A 17,626-nucleotide genomic window follows, 5' to 3' on the forward strand; every position below is an offset into this window, starting at 1 on the left:
TATTTAGTTTTTGTAGTTCATAATGTATTTGTCTTGCTTCTTTGATTTTGAGCTTGACAATTTATCTACCGTATTAAAAAAAAAAAAAAACGAAAACGAAAACGAAAAGGGACAAAAGAAAATTTGGTTTACCAATATGTTGTGCCGAACTAAACCACACCATGTTGAAGCACTGATCATGTAATTGGACATTGCAACTTTAACTACTCGCTGGTGACTTTGGCCTTCTGAAAATGAAAGCAATGTAGTTGTGAGAGTGGCTTTCTGAGAAATTGTGGCTTTGAAAAGGATAACAGATTCTATATATTTTAGTACTTTAATTTTTGCAGCTTCTTATCTTGTTGTAGAATTGTGTCTTCTGCTAGCTCCTTATTAGATGCAATAATCTTCTTGAAGTTCATACACACAACAATACACAAGCCTTTCCAAGGTCAAGTATATTGCATCTATCAAAGTCATCATATATTATGTTTCTTGTCATATTGTCACTCATTATACATAATTTAATTACTGATTTTTTCTTGTTCTAGTAAACAACTCTAGTCTGTTATTTGTGGAATGATATATGGTTTTAGGAATTATGATATTTGCCTGTATCATACGTCCCACTGCACAAAATGGAGTGAAGGAAATGAAAATGAAAGGAGTGCATACATAATATATGAAAAATCGCTGAAATTTTCTTAACAGCACCTATGAAATCAGAGGAATTTGTGAAAAATAATTTCTTCCAATATATTCAATTACAGATATGATTATGAAGATTTCAAAGACCAATTAAAAAGATTGAAACACATGATGAACCCTCTTCAATGACATTGAATTTGAAATGTTCACACACAAAAGCAAATATCTACATAATTATTATGCATCTTACAGTGGAGAATATCAGAAATTAAAATTTTCACATTACAACAAAAAGCATATACTTTTTAAACACTTTGATTAAACTGGAACTGTCCTAGCAGATCCTTGCATCTCAATAGCCTCAGCACCTTCATCTTCATTCTCCCCACTCAACTCTTCCAGTGATTTTCCCTTTGATTCTGGCACCAACAAGGTGAATATAATTCCCAAAAAGTTGATGACACCAAGCATAATGAGGGAGTTCTTGACACCGATACCAGTTGGGTATCCCTTGTCAGTCTTCTTCGGGTCCTTGCTTTGCGAAGCATACAAGAATCCGAATGCACCTACAATGGCTCCGGCTTTACCTGCAGCTGCTGAGATTCCATGACAAGTAGACCTCAATCTCGCTGGGAAAATCTCCGCTGGGACAACAAATGTGGTTGCGTTGGGACCAAAGTTTGAGAAGAAGAAGGTCAGTGAGTACATCACTACAAACCCAATTCTGTTCTCTTTCTTAGTCCAGTGATCATATGGTATGGCGAGTGCGAACATGAAGATTGTCATGAAGATGAAACCCATCAATTGGATGGCAAATCGTCCCATGTAATCGATGAAGGCCACTGTAAACCAGTACCCTGGTACAGTACTGCATAGTGCAATGAGTGTTTGTGCTCTTGCAATTCTATAAACCTCATGGATTGCGTTCATATTTTGGGAAGGTGGGATCCATCCAATGGCACTGAAAATGTCCTTCTGGAATAGATTCTGACTGTAGAAAGCAATGTCCAACAAGAACCAAGTGGTTGTGGTTCCCAACAAGTGCAAGCCGTGGCGCTTGGCAAATTCCTTGCTGAACAAGCCAAACTTTTGGGTTTGACTCTCTGTAATTTCTTTCACCTTCTCCTCCTCAGCTTCAAGATCAACTTGTAGCACCTTGGACATGTCCGAGGCGGCTTGTTTAGCATTCTTGGCAACAAGAGCTGTGTAACGAGCCGTCTCAGGCATCTTCATACGCCAGTAGTAAGTCAGAGCAGCCGGCACAGCACCAAACATCAAGATGATGCGCCAAACATAATCAAATGCAGGCAGCACCAATGATGCTTGTGGATTTTCTTTATAAGTAGGGACCTTGTAGTGATGGTCAAATGAAGATGAGACAATCAAGGCCACAATTCCACCAGCAAGGATCCCAAATCCTTGCATAGCAAACACCGCAGCAATGAAGGCTCCTCTTGTCTTCTTATTGGCATACTCAGACATGATTGTAGCCGAAAGAGGGTAGTCGCCACCAATCCCAAAGCCAAGCCAGAACCTGAAGAAACAAAGGGTTGCTATAACACCCTTCGCGCTAGATCCGAAAGAGAGGCCAGAGGCAATGGAACAAACCACCATGAGCATGAGGGTTAGTCCATAGACCCTCTTCCTTCCCATCTTGTCACCAAGCCAACCAAAGAAAAGCTGGCCTGCTAGAGTGCCACATAGCGCGACACCTGTCACAGCAGCTTGAACATTTGGAGGCAGAACACCAGGCTTTGGATCTTTTATATCTGTGTAGTATATCCTCCCAAGCAACTTGGTGACAAGGGAGATGCAGAAAAGATCATAGGCATCTGTGAAAAATCCCATGCCAGCAATCACAATTGCTGTGAAATGGTACCACTGTGTCTTTGCAACATCGAGTGCATTCAGCACTCCTAATTGTTGCCCTGCCATCTCTAATTCTGATTCTGGATACTCCCCAAAATGTAATTACAAAGTTTCCTGCAGAAGAGAGAAAAATGATGCAAGTTCAATTTTCTTTTAGACACTTTATCAAACAGGTTATATGCAAGAATCACATGTTATAGTGTTGGTTAAAAAAATGAAGCTGATGTAGATCATTCATCACTCTTATGCTGATGCAATGAATTGGTAAACTACCCTTCACTTTGGTATTAAAAAACAAAATATCATAAATTGGGAGAGAAAAGCGTATATTATATTATTCATAGTCAACAGCAGCACAAAGTTGAAAAGTCTAAAATGATATTTTGCAAAGCCGGTCCTATACATGTTCACAAAAAGGTTCTAAGTTTCCAACCACTTTTAGAAAAACAGGTGGCATTCAAGTCAACTTGAGTATACACCATGAAAACGAAAACTTCGTAGAAGACAGTTAAGAGAGTAATAACATTTTCCTCAATTCTATGACCTCACAAAAAAGAAAAAAATTCCTGTCTTCTTGTCCCTACCAAATCCATAACAAAACAAAAACAATAAAGAGAGGAAAACAGAGAGAGGGCCAATTTTGCAGATAAGGAATATGAATCTAATGAGTGACCTATATTGAACAAAGACTAACAAGATCAGAAGCATGAGGAAGCTGAAAAAATTATCCAGAAATTGAATATTGTAAAGGACACATGAAGGTATAGGAAATCATCCTATATAGAAAAGCAAGAACATTGTTTCCCTCTATTTTGTTATGGAAAGTTATATTCTGGCCTCAAATATGAAAACAGTTTGTGTTAAACACAATAATCAAGTGCAGAAATTAGAGTCGCTTGGAGCATAATAAAAAAACAGTTGGTTGATTTTGAATGGTGGAAAAAGGTGAAATGATATATTATAATAAAATCTAGAAACAAGTGCTTCACTTTTAGTGCTAAAAAAAGTGGGCCTCCCACTAATACTACTCACCAGTCAGAAAAAGGCCACACCTTTACACATATAGAGAGAGATAGAGAGAGAAGAGAAGGTTAGAAAGATTACCTTCAATTCTTGTCTAAAATTGTGCTGAAGGAGTAGAGAGTAGAGAGAAGCATAAGCTGATAAGCTAAGCCTAGCTATGTTGGGGATGGAAGAGGTTTTGAAGGAAACTAATAATATATATAGAGATAAGATAAGAGGAGAGTCATACACTCCCAGCAAGAGTCCAGAATCAACGCTGGTATCTCAAGTATATGCTTCATTTTCTCACACGACTTTTTATTTTGAGTTCACATTATTTGTGTTGAAGTCAACGCTCTCACAAATTGCTTCCTTGCTTCCTTCATGTGTTTCTTTCTTCCCCCCTCTTTACAACCCTTTGTTTTTGTTTTTGTTCTATCAAGTAATCAAGTTGCATAAACTACCAACACTTTTTTAGTTTTGTCATACGGTATATCCACGTCATTTAATTGCTCATCATTGTTAATTATTGATTATAATTAAGCATTAAGCATAGGAACATCACACATGCAACGGAATGGCTCTATTCCTATCTGTAAGGTGTTGATCTTGGCATCTCATTGGTTTTAGCAAATGCCTCAGACAGCTATGGATCTTGTTCATTTAATGTTGCAAACAATTTCTTTTCTTTTCTTTAATAGGTAACGCGGTAACGTATTTACGAGCAGTAATGGGTGACCATATTGAGTATTGACCAACGGGCAACGGTATCCATTCATAAGTTTTTACTTAAGTTATAAATAACTAATTATTTTAATTAATTTTATTTTTATTATTATTTTTATATTTGATACATAAAAAATAAATTAATAAGCGCATTAGTACTTATTAATATACCAATATATTTAAAGAGTTACTATTTAGGTTATGAAAAATTTTAAAGATTTTTTATTAAATAACACACTATATATGCTTAAATAATCTTGATACATGCATTGTTTAATGCTTATTGAGAATCAAATTGAATCCTAAAATAATATTTTAGAAGCAAGTTAGATCCTCTAAAATAAATAAATTAATAATGTGATAAAGTAAAAATTTAATTATTATTAATTTTATAATTTTTATAAAATATATATTTTATTATTTTAATTTAAGAATAATTACTTTTTTATTTTACTATGTGATTTAATATTTTAATACTATATATAGAGGATGAGTATGTGCATATGTATATATACCGTAAGCCCGTAACGGCGCTACTGCGGGTATCGAAAGCCCATTGGTCAGCCAGCTGGCATTCATTCTCCAAGTCAACCCTTTCATTTAAATATTCAACCCTTTGCACTGTCCTCAACGCCATCTTTCTCAGTTTTGTGTGTCTTCGATTCTTCCTCCATTTTCTTAATCAAATTGCCGCTCATCATTAAGCTTGAAAATTATGTTCACTCTTTTTATTCTAACAGCTTTTCTAGGTAACTTATTCGGATATAATAAGTCTCGACTATAATTTGAAAATTTTTTAAGGAGTATACGATAATAATATTTATTTGTCTTTATTAAATTATTAAATTTGACTTTACAATAATTTTTTACTCAACTTTTAGTACTTAATAGTCAGTTTAAGAATTTTATATTAGATGTTTATTAGAATGATCAATTCTCAATTTAAATAAAATTAGTGTTCTTTCTTAAAAATAAACTCAAATGATATTATTTATCTTTTTTTAAAATTAATTTTAATTTTTTCTGTAGCAACTACATTAATTAAAAAAATTTTTTTAACTATAAATATTAATAAGAGTTGACTTTTAATTGTATGAGAAGTGAATTTTTAATAACTGTTTGGTGATATATATATATATATATATATATATATATATATATATATATATATATATATATATATAAGAGACAGTTCGATTGTATTGTTTAAAAAAAATTATTCAGTTTTTTTAAAAATATGAAACCTAAAAAATAGAATTATAAATTATATATTATTATTTAAATTATTATTTTAATATTTTAATTTATAAATTATATATTTTGAAGACTAATAATATTTTATAATAATAAAATTTAATTATAACAATAATTATGCTATATGTACATAAAAAGTAACTATCTGTATAAAATACATATTGAAATATAAAATATATATTGAAAATAAATTAAACAATAAATATATTTATACACAAATACATAATGGTTAATGAATAATTTTATAGTTGATTTTTATGCAATATAATATTTTTATTATAAAAATTGTTAGAGTTTATTTATCTTGTGTCCTAAAGGCACATATTATAAGATTACAAATTAAAAATATTTTTGTTAGAAATATATAAAATTTAAGTTTTTAATGTATTTATTTTACAGTTATCAAATAAAAAAATTTAAAATATTCTACTAATAATAAGTTTGTTATGTCTCTTTAAGATACATATTAGCTAAACTTAAATTATTATTATTATGTTATATATATATTTTGTTCCCACTGTCAAAATTTTTTGGATCCATCACTGGTCTCGAGCAACAATAATGATCAAGCTAATAATTTTAGAATGCTAAATTTCACTCGCTAGCTAGGATATATTAAACATTTGTTAAACATTATTATGTAAGTTTAGACAATTGGAAAGTGAGAATAAGAGGAGGATGACAATATCGTATTTTCAATTCATTTTTTTTATAAATTTTGTTTAGACAATTTTTAAATTTAAAAGAGCAAAACTACTTTTGAATAAAGTTATAATTCGATCATATTGTTTGATTAAAATTTTCACAAACACGGCTTTTAAGTTGACCATAACAATATTATTTACATAATAATTATCAAAACGATTTGAATCTAATGTAACAAGAATGAAAATAAAAATAATCATATTAAATATATATTAAAAATAATCATTAAAATTATTTACCGAGATAACATACATATTAATATTAAAATACAAAATATATCTTAAAATAAATTAAATTACATATATTTATACATAAATATATAATTTATTTTAGTATGTAGATAGTATTTTTGAAATAAAAAATAATACAGAATAAAATGAAACCGAAAAAAAAAAAACTTAGTCTACACTATGATTTTTAAGTTATTTTCTTTTGTTGAAAAAACATGAGAAGCTAAGTAATAAAATATCATGAGAAAAAAACTTAAGCATTGAAAATGATGTGAAATAAACAAAGTAGTAATCGACTTATATTTTTTCTAAAGTACCATTTCCAGGATAAATTATTTTTATCTAAAAAACCCTTTTAATTCAAATAAGTAATATGTTATCCTTTTACGAAAACAAAATTTTAAGAAATTATTTTTAAGAATTAATCCTTATATTTTTATATATATAATTATAAAATTAATTATTGTTTTTATTAAAAAACTTTATAAAAAGGATTAAAAAAACTTTTTTTCAAAATTCAATCCAACTCACTTTTATTCAATTATTCTGGCTAGTTATATTCTACAATTTCTTCCCCGGAATTGTAACCATTGTATTATTGAAGTTGGTTTACTTTTTTTATGTTTTTATGAGCAATTTTGTTTAAGATTATTTATAAACTCCTTCTTCTAAAAAGAGAAAAGTTTTATTTAATAGAGTTGTAAAATTATTGTCATTTTTATCATATTGTTCGTCAGTGTATTTACATATCTTATAATTAAATTTGTCAATTTTAATATATAATATTTTTTATTTTGAACACCTACAAATCAATAAAACTAATCCAAAACGATCTTGATAATTAGTAACAAGATTAAACGTCTCTCTACACAATTTGTCTCATAAATAATATTTTGTTGACCCACATCCTAAACTAAGAGATAATCTCTCCAAATAGCAAATAATTCCTCTTTAAGAATACTATTACTCTCGATCATTTTCAAACATCCCCTTTGTCAACACTCATTACAATCTCTAACAATACAAACAAAACGAACACTATCATCAGAAGCAGGATAACTGGCATCACAATTAATTTTAAAAATACCTATAAATAATAGAGTATATTCTAAGAACCACTTAAAATAGAGAAAAAGACATACGTTGTAATTCAAAAATACTCATAAATTCTTTGTTTAAAGTTAAAGTCAGACAAAATTAATATTATTATAAAAAAAATTCAAAGACTAACAAAATTTATTTTTTTATCAGCATTTTTAATTATTAGATTAATTCTTTTAGTATAATAATCTAATAACATAATTTTAACTCATATATTTAAATATTACTAATTAATTATTAATCAAAAATAATAAATTCTAATATCCATCTAATATTTTTTTTGTTATTATTATTATTTTCATTTTTGACCAAGTGGTTTGTTGGGTGAAAAAACTAGAAATCGCTTCGTACAATTCATTGTACTGATTGTTATATACTTATATGCATTTACAAGTGGATCGCAATGATGAACGAAGTATAATATGAACAGAACATTTTGACCTACCGTTCATACGTCATATATATGCATCAATAATTCAATATGAAGTAAAGTATGCTAACACGCTCTATATTTTACATGAAACACTAAATTAATGTTGAAGGTCAATGAGAAAACTTGTCCAACATAATGTTGCAGCTGCATGCGCTGCGTATTTGAAGGTTTGAAAAAACCAAATTGGATGTGATATATTATATACTTGCCTTGCTCCAAATGGTTATCTAAATTGTCCTACTTAGCTACCGCAGTTTTTTTTTTAAATTTTAGGGATAAGTATTGTTTTGGTCCTTAACGTTGAACGTCAGAATCGAAATCGTCCCTAACATAATTTTTTATTTAGAATCATCTTTAAAAAAATTTTTCGTGTTAAAATTGTCTTTTTTGATAAAATTTTTTATTTTATTACTAAACTACTTCTAATCTAATAAAAAAATTATAAAATTAAAAAAAAGGACACGAGAGAAAGGGGAGGGGAAAGGACGCGAGGGGTGGGGGGTGGAGGAAAAGGGGAGAAGGGGAAGGGGAGAGCCCTGGCATTCCAGTGCCGTCGTCGCCTTCACCGCGGGTCTCCACCGCCGCTTCTTGCCATCACTGCCACCTTTGGGTCCTTCGCCACCGAGCACGAGCAGCGAGAGAGGAGATCTGAGAAAGAGAGAGGGAGTGCCCGTGGAGGGGGGGGGGGAAGCCGCTGCCATAGCCGCCGCCACCATCGCGACACCCACATCGTTGCTAGTCCGCCCACGAACCGCTGCCAGAACCGCAAACAGAGGAAGACGTCGCCGCCGTTCATGCATGCTTCTGCTGCCGTCGTGGAGTGCGTCGCCGGGAAGGGGAGCCCGACGCGAGGAGGGCGGCGCGTGACGGAGAGATAGGAATCTGAGGCTGAGCTGGGTTCCTACTACCGCCGATCTGCCCAGCCGCCGTCACTCCGTCGCCCACGAGTTGCCGGTGGTTCTGCTTCGGCTTCTGCATCTGCTTCTTCTTCTTGCTTCAGCTTCTACTCGTTGCTTTGGCCTTTGCTTTCTACTTTTGCTTGAGCTTCTGCTTGAGTTTCTGCTTCTTGTTGAATTTGTGCTTCTGCTTGTGTTGATTTGGCTTTGTGCTTAAGCTTCTGCATCTGTTTCTACTTCGGTTTCTACTTTATGCTTTCTGCTTCTGCTTGTGTTGATTTGGCTTTGTGTTTGAGCTTCTGCATCTGTTACTGCTTCGATTTCTGCTTTCTGCTTCTGTTTGTGTTGATTTAGTTGTTGAATTTGTGTTGATTTCATTGATGTTATTCTTGGTGGTGGAGGTGCTGGTAGTGGTGATGGTAGTGGTGCCGGTAGTGGTGGAGGGTATTTTTGTCTAAAAAAAATTAAAAAGACGATTTTAATACGAAAAAACGTTAAGGATGATTCTAAATAAAAAATTATATTGGGGACGATTTCAATTCTGACTCTCAATGTTATGGACTAAAACAATCCTTATCCCTAAATTTTACTTTAGTTTATTAAAGCATGCTTCCACTTATTAATTATTATTAGAATTTATACATCATCATGTTCCAGGTATATAGTCAGGTTTTAGGGGAGAAACAAAACAAAGGAATTTGAACATTTAACTAAATCTAAAAGACTAAAATGTCATCGTTATATTTTATTCGTCGAGATAATACTCAATTTGGTCCCTAAATTTGCATACGAGTCTCAATTTAGTCTCTAAAATTTTAATTACCTTTATTTAGTCTCCAAACTTTGTGAATATGACTCATATTAGTCCTTAAAATAATTTTCAAAGTATAAACGTAATAGAACGTTGTCATGGACAGGTGAATGCCACGCTAGATTCTGTAAAATGATGTCATTTTGATTTTGATATTCAAATAATCCAAAAACAACATCATAAGTGGTATTTATTAAAACTTTACCTAACAAAATAAGTGATGCAATATCATTTTTTAGCTATTTGAATGCCAAAACCAAAACTGCATCATTTTATAGGTTTTAATGTGGCATTTGATTGTCCATTTTAATGCCCCATTAACGTTTTTGAACTAAAAATCGTCCCAAAGACTCATGTGAGGCATGTTTATAAAATTTGGGTACTACATAGAAGTAATTAAAATTTCAAAAACTAAATTAAAATTCGTGTGCAAATTCAAGAACCAAATTGAATATTACCTCTTATTCTTTACTACCAGAAATTGGAAATAAGTTAGTCTTTCCCTTCTTTTGGCAGGCAAGAAGTTCATTATTATTTATGAGGCTTCGAATAATTTGTCACGACCAAAAATGAGTCATGACCGGTGCTCAAAAAATAGTCTTTTAGCAAGCCTAACCAACTCAAATATAAGTTGAATAAAAAAGTTACAAATATTTTACAAGTTCTAAAATAAATAATTATACATTTTTAACAAAATTAAAATAATTAAGAATGATTGGATCCTACTTGTGACATATAGAGCATATACATCTAGAAACTCAACAAAAAATAGGTACTCGTTGCAGATCGTGACTCTTGAATAGAAAGTCTCACATAGTCAAGTATTTGTTCCTGAAAAATATTTTTAGAAGAATAGGGTGAGTTTTACAACATATAAACATTATTATCAAAGTAATTTTAATTAGAAAATAGTAGTTGATAATAATAAGTGAATTAATAAGGGAGTTCTCATACAGAAATCAAATCAAAAGTCCACACTTGAGCGGCTCCACCTCTAAGGGCAGCCCTTTTCTCTCGTGTCTCCGTACGGAATAACAGATTTTTGACCCCAACTTCTAACGTTCATAACTTTCTCTACAAAATTTCAATTTCTACAAAATCTATTTCATTTTAAAGCTCTTTAAGTTATATTTAATTTGAAACTAATTTCATTCAAATCCAAAACCCGAGACTCAAGTTATGGTCTACCGAAGTTGGCCAAAAATTCGTTTTTACCAAAAACCTTTAAACCTCAAATTCACCAAAATTCTCAATTCAAAACCAATTGTTCTTCATCCAAAATAGTTTCAATGTATCTAAATTATATTTGTATACTTTTCAATCATCCCACAACCTACTAACATACAATTTCATCAATTCTATCCAATAATTTTCACTTATAAATCTCACATCTCAATAATCCACAATCCCTAACATCAATTCATCATCCTCAACATTCATCAACATCAACAAGCCTCCTAATTCATTATCAATCATCAATAATCATCATATCACAATTATCATCCAACCACATACAACTCATACAACCTCATCACAATTCACATATCACATACATAGTCCAATCAATCATTTAATTAATTCAATCCTATCCTAAAGTCAACTAGTCTAAAATTCACAAAACATTACATATTACATAGAAGAAACCAAAATCATAGCTTGATCGATTTCTAATATGCTCAAAACACCAAATTTGATTTTCAACAAGCTTTACAATCACTAACACCACTCCCAAATCACCAAATATCAAGCTATACATACCAATATCGCTAATATCAATACCTAGAATTCACAATATACTATGCCACAAGGGTTTCAAATATGCTCATCTTATCCAATGTTAATTGGGATAAAATCTAATAGAAATCAATATTAGAGTGTACCTAAACACCCAAAATCACAAAAATCACTCAACAACTACAGCCAAAATTTTAGAAATTCATAGGGCTAAAAAATGGAGAAAAAAAATTCAAAATCTTACCAGCAAAAGTTAGTTAGAACTAACGGGCTCGACGAGAGATTCGCGTGGTCACAAATGACATACGAATCAAAGCACCGTAGCTCGAGATATGGTCAAATGAATGTGATTGTGAATAGTATTTTCTTCCTCTCTTCTCTAACCCTAGCAGCTACTGTGTGTGTTAAGTTATGAAGTATGGAGTGGCTGAAATGACCTTTAATGAGAGTATTTATATGTTAGGCTTGGGCCCAACTTGGGCCCGATCCAACCCGTTAACATTTTTAGCTCATTTGACCTGATTTTGGGCCAAACCTTTAGTATTAGCGTCCGATTTTCAACTTTAATTATTTTCTTAATCTTTTCTATTGTTTTTATTATTCTCGCACAGTACTGGACAGACTTAAGCTGATACTACCGGCTAATTTACTGATATGCATTTTTACGCAATTTTCTACAGAAAGTTACACTTTCCAACTCGAAAAATTCTATTGAATCCAAATCTCACTTTCAAAGTTTAAAATTAAGATTTCTAAATTTTTGACCTATTTTTGGGCAATTAATTTATTATTATTTTATGTTAATTAATCGGTTAATTATTTTTTATTCTTACATAAAAAATAAAACTTGGAATCAAAGCATTGATGAATGGCTCAGATCCTTGAAGAAGATTGAAAAAGAATGAAAGAGAAGCAGCAAGGTTTGTTTGCATCTTAGCTTTAATCAATGCTTCTATCTTCTGCACTGCTACTGCTTCTGTGATATTTGGGAAAGAAAAAAGTCAACTGTTCAAGCCAAGCTTCAAGCTTTAGAAGTTTTACTCTTCTATTAAAGGGGTAAATAGCTAGATATTGATTGAAGGAGTGAGCACACAATTGGGTTATCATAGTTTACAAATTATTTCCTCCTCCTCCTCCTCCTTCTTCTTCTTCTTCTTCTTCTTCTTCTTCTTCTTCTTCTTCTTCAGTGTTCTTCTTTTTTTTTGTTTTTTTTCAATAAAAAAGACATTAAGTGAGGAATCAGCCATTTGAGAGAAAAGGTAAAGAGAGATATATGAAAAAGCTATAAAATCATGTCAAAACTTTTTTGTATATTTTTTTTTTGTTTTGTATACATGATCTTGAGGGGATTCCCTTGTTAAGTTGGTTGCGCACTTAGTGGTTGAAAATCTAGGGAGTAAAACTAGTCAAATCTATCTTGGGTAAAAACTGTGTTTGTCCCAGATAGGATTGGGTTGAATCTTAAAAAAATTGATATTTGTAATCTTTGTGAAAGATAGTGAAAATTCATCCATAGTTGTGGGGGATGTAGGTCACATTGTACATGGTGGCTGAACCAGCATACATGGCTATATGATTTTCTCTTCTCTACTCTTCTTTTATTTCATTTTGTTAAAAGACAAAATAAAAGTGTCTCCTGCATTGTATGTTTTTCATTTTGTTAAGAGACAAAATAAAAGTGCTTCTCTACTCTTCTTCTGTTTCTGAATGCTTCGTGAAAAGACAAAATAAAATTGTCTCCTGAATTTCATCTTAACAGATGCACCAGCAACAAAATTTCAATTCCAGTCAAAAGCAAAAAGCAAAAAGGGTTCAAAAAGAAGACTATAGATTCAACTCTCCTTCTCTAGGCCATTCACAAATCTTCACTCCTAAATTTTTCTTCAACGCTTAATCTACTAAGAGACCATTGCTTTCTACTTGACCAAGCAAAAATGTTAGAGCCCAAGAAGACACACGAACCAGATGTGGAACGCCTGTCATCAATATCGCCACCCAAATCAGAGTTTGCAAAGGCAAAGATTCTCAAGTCTATACAAGGTCTAAACACAATTATATGATCAACAATGCCAACAAGATATTGTAGGATTCTTTTAACTCCTTGCCAATGAGGTAATTGAGGTTGATGCATGAACTATGACACTTTGTTCACAGCAAATGTAATTTCTGATTTAATGAGGGTGACATATTACATTGCACCTACCACTGACCTATAAAGAGTTGGTTCATCAAAAAATTCACCATCATTGATAGCGAGCTTAGCAATAGTGATCATAGGTAGGGACATAGGATTAAAAAAATTCATGCCGATCCTCTTTAATAAATCTTTAATATATTTAGATTGAGTAAGAATGTATGAGTCAAAATCTAATTTAGTTGTTACGATTCCAAGAAAGAAATTAAATCCACCCAACTCTTTTAAAGAAAAAATTGAGTGTAGTTGATACATAAGCAATTGAATATTCTCAATATTAAAATCTGTTACTAAGATGTCATTAACATAAACAAGGATGTAAAACCTCTGTTTTGAAAAAAAAAGTCTGCCTGACGCGTGAGCATGGGCGACTCGCACGCGTCATATTTAATGCTGGCACTCTCTGGTACAAAAATCAGAGAGTTGGGCTAAAACCATGCGGGTGCGGTGCTGGGTGCACAACCCACCCCACGCGTACGCCTCGCTGACGCATACACGTCACCCGCAAATTTTCCTTTTTCCACGCGTGGTCGTGACCGACGCGCGCGTCATACCTGAATGTTGCCTCTGGTACAAAAACCAGAGAGTTGTGATGGAATTGTGCAGCTTTCATGCGTCTGGCACAAAAAGTAGTCACGTGCACGCTTGACCGACACTCACACGTCACTTTTATTTTGGGCCATCCACGCGTACACGTGGACGACGCTCACGCATCACCTGCCTGTTTCTGTTTTCATGCATACGCGTGACCCATGCGCACGCATCGCGTTCGCACCCTGTTTCTTTTCCTTTCTTCTTCTTTCTTCTCTGCTTTCTTCTTCTTTCTTCTTCCTTTCTTACTTTCTTCTTCTCCTTCTTTGTACATTTTCACTTCTCATTTTTATCCTTTTTCTTTTCTTTTGTTTATTACATTTGCATTCTTGCATGCATTGTATTTTAGCTTTGTTGTTTATTCCTCTTTTCTTTTTTATATTTGTTGTTTTAACATTGGTGTTGAACTTTTCTTACTCAACTATTGACTATTTCTTGCATTGTTTTTGTCATGGCCCGAACCAAACCATGACTGGCGCTCAAGGATTTGTTGAAGTTTTCCTTTGATTGATTCTTTTGATTGTGAGGCTGCGAGGGCTGCCTGGATTTGAGCTTTTTGATTGAGAAACAAAGCTGTTTCTGGATCTGAGATCTTCTGACTATTGGAATTGGTGTTGAACCATTCTCTGACTTTTTATGGATATGCCATTGATGAATCAAATTGTGACCACCATTTCACATAACTATGCCTTTGTAGGATTGGAAATGACTTAGGGTGGTCTGGTTTTGTATATTTGTACTGCCATGAGAATACCCATGCTAGTGAAAAAATTGAGAAAAATTTTAACATTACAGGAACACAACTTTCCTGAATGTCAAATTTTGATTGAAAAAGTTTATACCCTTCATCGATGGGTGAGGGTAGGATTTCTGAGATTGGCCCAAAGAAGTCCCACCATTGGTAGAACCAATTTAGAAAAACATAATTTGATTTTCTTTTAAAATAGATTAACCATGAATGTCTGTACTGAGTATTTTGGAACCAAAATACTTTAGTCCAGATTTCCATGTAGTCCCAATAATTAAAATCTATTGGATCATAGTTTTGAGAAAACTTTTGAGTTTTGTTCAGATTGTTCCCAAATTACTTTGGGGTCAAAACTTTGAGAATTTGTATTGTTGAATGTGTTATGAAGTCAGGATTGGTTTTATCCTTGTAATGTTTAATAGATACTGAGTCAGTATCTATTAAAATGAATTCATAAAATTGGCGGGTCTTTTTGGGTGCAAGTGGCTTGAAATGGAATCCAGTAGGAAAGATTTTTGGGATGACTTTGTGGTGCACGAATTGTAAATCACACTTTTCACAACTCGTACCACTAACCAGCAAGTGCACTGGGTCGTCCAAGTAATACCTTACGTGAGTAAGGGTCGAATCCCACGGAGATTGTTGGCTTGAAGCAATCTATGGTTATCTTGTAACTCTTAGTCAGGATATCAATTATAGTTATCAGTTTGAATTGTGAAGAATAAAAGAGCATGAAATAAATACTTGTTCTGCAGTAATGGAAAATATGTTGGAGTTTTGGAGATGCTTTGTCTTCTGAATATCTGCTTTCTCCCTGTCTTCTTCTTCACGCACGCAAGGTTTCTCCTATGGCAAGCTGTGTGTTGGTGGATCACCGTTGTCAATGGCTACCATCCGTCCTCTCAGTGGAAAAGGTCCAGGTGCGCTGTCACCGCCCGGCTAATCATCTGTCGGTTCTCGATCAAGTCAGAATAGGATCCATTGATCCTTTTGCATCTGTCACTACGCGCAACACTTGCGAGTTTGAAGCTCGTCACAGTCATTCAATCCCTGAATCCTACTCAGAATACCACAGACAAGGTTTAGACTTTCTGGATTCTCAAGAATGCTGCCAATGGATTCTAGCTTATACCACGAAGATTCTGATTAAGGAATCCAAGAGATATTCATTCAATCGAAGGTCGAACGGAGGTGGTTGTCAGGAATGCATTCATGGGTTGAGAATGGTGATGACTGTCACGGATCATCACATCCATCATATTGAAGTGCGAATGAACATCTTAGATAGAAACAAGCGTGTTTGAATAGAAAACAGAAATAGTTGCATTAATTCATCGAAACACAGCAGAGCTCCTCACCCCCAACAATAGAGTTTAGAGACTCATGCTGTCAAAGAGTACAAAGTTTAGATCTAAAATTTCATGAGGTACAAAATAAATTTCTAAAAGTTGTTTAAATACTAAACTAGTAACCTAGGTTTACAAAAAATGAGTAAACTAAGATGGATAGTGCAAAAATCCACTTCTGGGGCCCACTTGGTGTGTGCTGGGACTGAGACTTAAGCTTCTCACGTGCCTGGGATGTTTCTGGAGTTGAACGCCAGGTTGTAACTTGTTTCTGGCGTTGAACTCCAACTTGTAATCTGTTTTTGGCGCTGAACGCCAGACTACAACATGGAACTGGCGTTGAACGCCAGTTTACGTCGTCTATCCTTGAGCAAAGTATGGACTATTATATATTTCTGGAAAGCCCTGGATGTCTACTTTCCAACACAATTGAGAGCGCGCCAATTGGACTTCTGTAGCTCCAGAAAATCCATTCCGAGTGCAGGGAGGTCAGAATCCAACAGCATCAGCAGTCCTTTTTCAGCCTGAATCGGATTTTTGCTCAGCTCCTTTAATTTCAGCAAGAAAATACCTGAAATTACAGAAAAACATACAAACTCATAGTACAGTCCAGAATTGTGATTTTTATTTAAAAACTAATAGAAATATGATTAAAACTAACTAAATTACACTGAAAACATACTAAAAACAATGCCAAAAAGCGTATAAATTATCCGCTCATCACAACACCAAACTTAAATTGTTGCTTGTCCCCAAGCAACTAAAAACAAAGTAGGATAAAAAGAAGAGAATATACAATGAATTCCAAAAACATCTATGAAGATTAGTCTTAGTTAGATGAGCGGGACTTGTAGCTTTTTGCCTCTTGAATAGTTTTGGCATCTCACTTTATCCGTTGAAGTTCAGAATGATTGGCATCTATAGGAACTCAGAGTTTAGATAGTGTTATTGATTCTCCTAGTTCAGTATGTTGATTCTTGAACACAGCTGCTTTATGAGTCTTGGCCGTGGCCCTAAGCACTTTGTTTTCCAGTATTACCACCGGATACATAAATGCCACAGACACATAACTGGGTGAACCTTTTTAGATTGTGACTCAGCTTTGCTAAAGTCCCCAATTAGAGGTGTCCAGGGTTCTTAAGCACACTCTTTTTTTTTTTGCTTTGGACCTTGACTTTAACCGCTCAGTCTCAAGTTTTCACTTGACACCTTCACGCCACAAGCACATGGTTAGGGACAGCTTGGTTTAGCCGCTTAGGTCAGGATTTTATTCCTTTAGGCCCTCCTATCCACTGATGCTCAAAGCCTTGGATCCTTTTTATTTACCCTTGCCTTTTGGTTTTAAGGGCTATTGGCTTT

At 33.4% G+C, this 17,626-nt stretch overlaps 1 protein-coding gene across 2 annotated transcripts; it reads right to left on the reverse strand.

Moving 5' to 3' along the window:
• Window positions 1–710: 710 nt before the first annotated feature.
• Window positions 711–4,163, reverse strand: LOC107617866 (low affinity inorganic phosphate transporter 1). 2 transcript variants are annotated; one of them, XM_016319739.3, is made up of 2 exons: window positions 3,601–4,163; window positions 711–2,610 (listed from the first exon to the last, which is right to left on the reverse strand). In XM_016319739.3, exon 2 carries the CDS (start codon window positions 2,560–2,562, stop codon window positions 946–948), a length of 1,617 nt encoding a protein of 538 aa, XP_016175225.1. In that variant the 5' UTR covers window positions 2,563–2,610; window positions 3,601–4,163; the 3' UTR covers window positions 711–945. The 2 variants fall into 2 exon arrangements, with proteins under 2 accessions (XP_016175225.1, XP_088355621.1); XM_088499495.1 differs by having other exon boundaries at window positions 711–3,211; window positions 3,252–4,138.
• Window positions 4,164–17,626: the final 13,463 nt, after the last annotated feature.

This window comes from Arachis ipaensis, chromosome B9 (genome assembly GCF_059453495.1).
Source record: "Arachis ipaensis isolate K30076 ecotype BB chromosome B9, ASM5945349v1, whole genome shotgun sequence".
NCBI classification, from domain to species: Eukaryota; Viridiplantae; Streptophyta; class Magnoliopsida; order Fabales; family Fabaceae; genus Arachis; species Arachis ipaensis.

Coding starts and splice junctions, on each gene's coding strand:
- LOC107617866 (XM_016319739.3), bottom strand. CDS start 2,562: ATGGCAGGGCAACAATTAGGAGTGCTGAATGCACTCGATGTTGCAAAG.